This window comes from Myzus persicae, unplaced genomic scaffold, assembly GCF_001856785.1.
Source record: "Myzus persicae strain clone G006 unplaced genomic scaffold, MPER_G0061.0, whole genome shotgun sequence".
Taxonomy (NCBI): Eukaryota; Metazoa; Arthropoda; class Insecta; order Hemiptera; family Aphididae; genus Myzus; species Myzus persicae.
This window is the reverse complement of record NW_019103940.1, coordinates 185495-193365: the sequence shown is the minus strand read 5'-3', so window position 1 is coordinate 193365 and position 7871 is coordinate 185495. Positions and strand designations below refer to the sequence as shown.

At 29.0% G+C, this 7871-nt stretch overlaps 1 protein-coding gene across 1 annotated transcript; it reads right to left on the bottom strand.

Annotated features, from left to right (window-relative positions):
* Positions 1-5736: 5736 nt before the first annotated feature.
* LOC111036693 (isocitrate dehydrogenase [NADP] cytoplasmic) lies at positions 5737-7699 on the bottom strand. Its single transcript, XM_022318817.1, has 2 exons — positions 6925-7699; positions 5737-6839 (listed from the first exon to the last, which is right to left on the bottom strand). The coding sequence occupies exons 1-2, from the start codon at positions 7400-7402 to the stop codon at positions 6079-6081; spliced, it is 1239 nt and encodes a 412-aa protein (XP_022174509.1). The 5' UTR covers positions 7403-7699; the 3' UTR covers positions 5737-6078.
* Between the last annotated feature and the right edge of the window lie 172 nt (positions 7700-7871).

Sequence of the window (7871 nt, the reverse complement as noted above, 5' to 3'; positions counted from 1 at the left end):
TTCATTCAATTTTTCACCATTTTTTTATTGTATAATATCAAGCTTTTTGGGCGTATGGGGCTAAATTAAACAATGATGCAATAGGTATAGGTACTAATATAATTAGCCTTATATGTACCTTATATATTTTTTAGTTCGTCACTTTTTTTATAATTAAATGTATAGTTATGTCATCGTCTTTAATATTTAACAAAATATCTTTTTCAACGTTCAATAATAAAAATATATCCAATATATTTCGATTTAACGTGTTTTGCAGTCAATTAAAAAATGTATAGACCATAAACAAACGTGAATAAGCCATAGTATGTAAATTGTATGTTTTTAAAACATTATAACAGCAAACTATACAATTTCATTAAGCATTCTTATTTTTGGATTCAATTTCTTTTATCAAGACTTCATCATTCTCGGAATCAGATTCTATATTATTGTTTATTAACTTCTCTTGGTTAGGTTATTTTAGCTTCCTGGTAATTAGTGTTATTAACAAACTCGATCCTTGACCATTTTCCAGCTAAATAAAAAAAATAATCAGCCAAAGCTCCAACTGTGAAGTCTTCATAAAAATGTTTTCCAAAATACCAACCAGATATGTTAAGTATTTGGAAATTTGAAGATTATCACAATTTTTAATATTTTTAAATCTCGAAACCTCTAAAGAGGACATTGATTTGAACAACTTTCGGCGTTGTATTTTTATTTATGCTTAAAATAGAGTTTTAATATTAGTTATATATTTTAGGAAGCAGCTCATGTATCACAATAATTTTGGGGGCCCACCACGCTTGGTGAGTACTAAGTATATTTTTGAATTGCAAAAAAATAATTAAAACTATTCTTCTTTATTTGAATATTTGATGTTGACTAAATTTTAACTTCAAAAGTCTAATAAAAATTGAGTGAATATAAAACTGAATATATTATTTTAGGTTTTTTGGTTTCATTATGAACTATAGGTAGTAGGTACTCATAACTTTTGAGTTATAACTTATGATGAACTATTCGTACTAAATTGTTAAGTTTAAACTCTTTGACTGAGCGAACATTTTTGATTAACATTAATATATTAAAAATATATAAATAAATAAATAAATAAAAACTAAAAAAAAAATCGAAAACTTCAAATGTAGATTGTATAACATAAGCAAATAACGACCATACAAAAAAATTAATATTCATATTATTTTTTAAATACCCAAGTATATACTATTTCTATATATTTTTAAACTAAAGAGTTATGTAAACGTCACACAGTCCGTTGGTCGTTAATATGATGATTGGCATGCGCTGTCATAAAAAGATTTACTTTATATTTTTATCTCATTTAAAATATTTCTAAAATCATTAGACTCAGTTGCACAGATATCTGGTATAGTGGTATATTATATAACTAGGTGTCTACTTTTTTTTGTATAAATATAGTGTGTGGCATTACTCATTAGATAAGCGTGTTAAGTATTTTTGAGTATACGAGTATTTAGATTTTAAGAAATAAGCTAATAACTATACTTATATAGTTGTATAGGTATTGTATAATTAACTGACAACTGAATTTGAAGTTATTTACCTTTTTTTTTTACACACAAAAAAAAGTTAACACCTAAGCTTTTATCTACTTAAAATGTATTATAGCATTTTAATATTTTAGCAACTAGTATCTACCAACATATTATGATTGGTTTTAATTTATATTTTATAAATATAATTTACAATCGATGTTAATATTATGGAGAGCAGGAGAGGTATACCTACGTCGCCTTTACTTTGTCGAATCAACACTCGTTACTCCTTATATTAGTCTTAATGCTCTTATTTGCTACTGTGATCTGTGGTGCAGTCTACAAGTTACAGCCTACTTATTTGTTTGAAATGTATATTAGATTGAATCACATAAAAGTTAAGTTTATTAGGATTTTTCAGAAGCAACCAAAAACGATACAGTTAAATACCATATTATCATAAATTCTTCTGAATTGTTTCCAATGCCAGTATGCCACCATTTCTCAATAATTATAGTGAGCCATCTCAATTAATTTCAGTATTAAATTATATTATTAGCTTGCTAATTATTTTCCAATCAACAGTTATGAAAGGTTATTAAATACTCTTCATGCCAAAGACACTTTATCTATTTTCACTTAACTCTAATGCTCTATGATTCTATATTTATATCCAAGGAACATAAATAGACACATTAATCCACATTCGCAATTATAGTTAATATTATAACCATGAACTATAGATTCCGATTTTAATATTTTGTTCTTACTTTATTGTCATTCATTAATAATTTCATTTATCTTCTATAGGTAGGTAGGGCAGCTATAGGGAGGTAGGTTATTATAGGTTTTTTACCTATTTAATTAGGAGCTGTAACCATCATATATTATATATATATATTACTTGTGCATGTACCTTGTTCTCTTGTCCTTGTCATTATACATCATGTAAACATGTAATTGCTGAGCTGTAATTCGTATATTCCTTTTATTAGCAAAAGCTCATTAAAATAAAAAAAATTAAAGCAAACACGATACCATGTTATTGACATTTTGATATGTGTATATTAAATCGTTAATATTTTGATAACCTTTCAACAACTAGGTATTAACTTTATAGGTACCTATTAGTTATTTAAATTGTTGATAACCTCTCAACTTGTTATTAACTTATTAAATCAGCCGTAGCAGCAATAGCATTATAAATTATAATATACACCATGAACCTTCTGCTTAAAATAGTTTATGATATGCACGTATCGCCTATAGATTATAATATAGTTATGTGAACATTGTATGTACGCATATATATTATGTACCTACCTACGTAATAGGTTACAGTGATATTTCTAAGGCTTACATTTTAAACATTGTTGGATATAGGTATAAGTGGTTGAAGGGGGGAGGGCGATATCAATATTATAGAACCGTGTTTTTTTACGTACCTACCTTATTCTAATATATTCTTTAATTGTTTGAATGATTGCACTTGTAATAATATTCAAAGCACAGCTAGACGCCTAGACATGTTTGCTGGCAAAGTAATTTCACATAATGTAAATAATCTTACTAATTCCTCAAAAATATAATAAGATTTTCCTGCAGATAGATAAGTAGGTGACTAATATCCCAATCATTACAGGTAGGTAAATATTTTTTTTAAATCCCCCCCCCCCCTCCCGCTATTTGAAAAACCCCTGAATCAAGCAGTACTGATTTGAAAGAACCATATCACCATCTTAATAGCCGAGCCCGGATAAGGGGGCAGGGGGGCATGGATCTAGGCACACAACGGATATCGAACAACATTGGGCCATCTGGCCGATAGTAAGTTTCCCATAATACTTATATGGCTATATAGATATTATAGATGATATCTAATGGATAATGGATATATTTTATTTTTGACCCTGGGCCCAAAATTATCTTAGCCCGGGCCCGGGCTTCAAAATAGCCAAGAAGTCAATCGACCCTAATACTAATGCTAACGAAGTAACAGCACAAAGTTGCAACTGCAGGACACAACACACAAGTACCTAACTAATAAGTTATATTGTTATGCTGTGGGTACGTTTGTAATGGACGGAAACAACATATTATGGTCCTATTATGAATTGATAATCGCACATTTTATTAGCAAAAAACCTTCAAACCGTCAACAAATTTTGTTAATCTCATAAAATTGCAGAACAATTTTTACAATTTATATACAATATACAATATACCTACTAAATAATTGTTTTTTATGAAATTTAGATTATTCGGATATTATTTAATAGCAATACTTTTATCGACTATATTTATCAATATTTTTAATTATAAAATTGTAAATGTAAATTATTTAAGTATTTATAAATATCATCTGATGGACATTACAAAAATTACGGCAAGATAACCAAAGCCCAAAGGTGTGCAAGGGAAGAATTTATTTAGAATATTTTCTGGAGATCTTGTACAATACCTACGAAGTATTTAGGTATGAAATAAAATATAGCCGCCAGCGAAGTAATAACCTAACCTTTTCGAAGAGTATCTATATATTTTAGTATATGATAGTCAAATATTTAAGTTAAATTTCAGGTATTTCAATGAAGATGGAGTATTTTAATATTTTCTGCGAGCGCTAAAATTTGTAGGCCCTGAACAAGTGTTAATATAGCTTGATTTATAATTTATATTTATATAAGTTCAATATTAGAAACTCAGACCATCAGACTATCAGAGCTATGCATTTTATATAAATTTACATATTATTTGAAATCTGATTCGATAACTATAATGTATTCCATATTCTTTAAATTTTACATAAATTATTGATAGGTTCTAGGTTGGTATATTATGTGATATATGAAAATGAGTAAAATGGGGCATAGTTTTATGTGATCAGAAAAAAAGTTATTGTAAAACATTGAAGAATTCATATACCTACCTTTATCATAAAAACTGTAAATAGTGGACGTCCTTGTAGTTAAATAGTCAATTCTACCAATACAGCAATACGTATCGGCTATTATATGCAACTATACAAGTAGGTAAATAAGAAGGTTATAAATATTACTTAATTGTCTCATAAAATAATAAACACATTATTATCTTGAATCAAAAGATGTAAACAACTATAATGCTATTTGTTCAAACTATTTTATTCTACTAATAAAATTTTGTTGGTTTATTATACACAATCAGTTTTAGTAAAACTTTTATCTAATATACTGCTATACATTGGGTAATGTGATGTCAAATTGCAAATCAATTTTAATGAACTTTAGAGTCCAATTATGCCCAACGGTGGAAGGCAGTCTGTTTTTGTGTTAAAAAATAATTCAATTATTTTCAAAAATGTAATTTATTTGTATTTATGTAACAAACGAGTTATTGCATTAGAATGTTTAAAATGTGTATAGGTAATCTTATGGGCATAAAACCAGTAGCCAGTAGGTAGTATCGATACTATATAGTAATGAAATATAAAATGTATATTATTGGTAGCCCGCACAAAGCCAATATTTTACTTATGTTTCCCAAATGGCCCACTGAAGAAAAAGATTGGGCAATGGGCATACAATATACTACTATAGTACTATCTACTTGAAATACTTGTTTTCTATTTATTTAAAATAGAAACATTCGCTGAAAAAATAAGCAGTGTGTAAAATGGATTGATCAATATTTTTATTGAATTAAATTCATAATAATTTATCATTATTACACAACTGTATTGATTAATATTCCACCCATACTTTGATATAAGTACCTAACTAAATAAATAAGTAACTACGTAAGCTATGAAAAAAATAATGATTATGTCAGCAATTGTGTAATATTTAATCAATTAAAAGAAAAAAAAAATGTTTTTAACTGTTGTAATGAATATATATTCAGGAAGAATGTTTATCACGGTTTAAGCTTAAGGCTGGTCCAGAGTTGATACTTATATTGTATGATTAATATAATAATATAACGTTATATAAAACTCACATGATTGTTAAAATTAAGAAAATATTAATGACAAATACCCACAATTTAATTTATTTTTCCTATACCATTATGTTTGTTTGAAGTTAACTTCAAGATAGTTTCAACCATAGATATATAAGTATATTAATATCAATAATATGTCTATTGTTTTAACACATTTATAGGTATGATCAATACTTAAAGATACACTATAGTTATAAATAAAACACACTTTTTCAACGTTTATGAATTTTAATAAAACAATAAAATAATAAAATTTTCAGATAGTATTACATGCAAGTTTTATTTTTGGCAATAATGACAACACGACTTATTATGTTTGTTGTAAGAAATACATTTTTGTTTTTTGATAACATTTATCATCAGTCTCGTTAAATTGAAGTAGTTCCCAAAATATGCACCTACACCTAATTTTATTCGGACTAATAATGTAAAAATGAATTACTACCACCAATCAGAAGAACTTTTCTAGTTAACTATGGCACAACGTAGAAACCAAAATTTAAAAAAAAAAAAATAAATAAATAAATGATTATTATTAGGTATAATTAGAATAAAACATAGCCAAAAATTCAAGCTTAAAGATTTTCAGTAATTATTATTTGCATGAGAGTTTTAATTTAAGTTTCAAATTTTCAGCCAATTTGTCCAAAAATTCAAATGTATTCAGATAATCAGATCTTTGAACACCGTTCATTCCTTTAATGCATATGGCCAAATCTTTAGTCATGAATCCAGCTTCAATTGTTTCAATGCAAACTTCCTCCAATTTGTTGGCAAAGTCTTCCAATTGCTGATTGTTGTCCAATTTTGCTCTATGCAACAATCCTCTTGTCCACGCAAAAATGGATGCAATTGGATTAGTAGATGTTTCTTTACCTTGTTGATGCATACGATAATGTCTAGTGACAGTACCATGTGCAGCTTCCGATTCAACAGTTTTACCATCAGGACAAATTAATACAGATGTCATTAAGCCCAATGATCCATAACCCTGAGCAATAGAATCTGATTGAACATCACCATCATAATTTTTACATGCCCATACAAATCCTCCTTCAGATTTCATGGCATAGGCCACCATGTCATCAATTAACCTATGTTCATACCAAATACCTTTGGCTTCATACAATGGTTTGTATTGTGAATCGTAAATTTCTTGGAAAATGTCTTTGAAACGACCATCATATTTTTTCAAGATGGTATTCTTAGTACTTAAATATAATGGAAGTTCCCTAGATAAAGCAAACTTGAATGAAGAATGCGCGAAATCAGTAATAGATGCATCGGTGTTAAACATTCCTAATGCTACTCCTGCACCTTTGAAATCATTGATGACTTCTTCAATTTTATCTTTACCTGAAAACATAAAAAAAAAATGCTTAAGTAATGTAAATAAACTAATTTATAAAAAAAAAGAATAAGTACATAAATATAAACTTACCGTCATTAGAGGTCCATGTTAATGTAAGTTTTCCAGCTCCAGGAACGATGAAGTCTGTAGCCTTATATTGATCAGCATGAGCATGTCTTCCGATTATAATGGGTTTTTCCCATCCAGTAACCAGCCTGGGAATGTTCTTGCATATAATAGCTTCTCTGAACACTGTACCGCCAAGAACGTTTCTAATCGTGCCATTGGGGCTCTTCCACATTTTCTTCAGCTTGAATTCTTCGACTCGCTTTTCGTCAGGCGTAATCGTTGCACATTTGATCCCGACATTATATTTCTTCACCGCTTCGGCACAGTCTAATGTCACTTGATCGTTGGTTAAGTCTCGGTTTTCCATGCCCAAGTCATAAACATGGAGCTCGATGTCCAAGAATGGCAGGATAAGTTTTTCCTTGATCAAATCCCAGATGATGCGAGTCATCTCATCACCCAAAATATCAACAACGGGTCCAGCACTGATTTTCGCCATTGTCGTAGAACGTTGACAAAAAAATTAAATTAAATTAAATTACTTTCGAGGAGTATAAATATATAATACGATAAAGTTATTCGATACACGAGAAACCGAAGTGAGCGTCTGACTAAATGGACGAATTAAAGTAGAATGATTCAGTGTTCGACTCCGGACTATTGGAAATATCCTCAATCTGTTTTAATAATTGCGTCAATTGGATAAATATGTATAATATTATACAGAATAACAATAAAGGGGGGTTCGGCTTCGGTTGCATAAAAATAATTAATTAATCGACGGGCTACGTGGAAGAATATTTGATTACTGATCGTCCGATCATATGTTTGAATTTAATCAGTAATCAGTATTCAGTATCAGTAATTGTTATTTGTGTGATGATACGGGAATATCGTACAGTGAAGCTCTGTCTGTGCACCGCGCACGATAGTTTTTCCCCGGTGATCCGGCACCGTCTGTTTTTAAT

Coding starts and splice junctions, on each gene's coding strand:
- LOC111036693 (XM_022318817.1), bottom strand. CDS start 7,402: ATGGCGAAAATCAGTGCTGGACCCGTTGTTGATATTTTGGGTGATGAG. Junction 6,840..6,924: donor AACATGGACCTCTAATGACG/GTAAGTTTATAT, acceptor TTATGTTTTCAG/GTAAAGATAAAATTGAAGAA.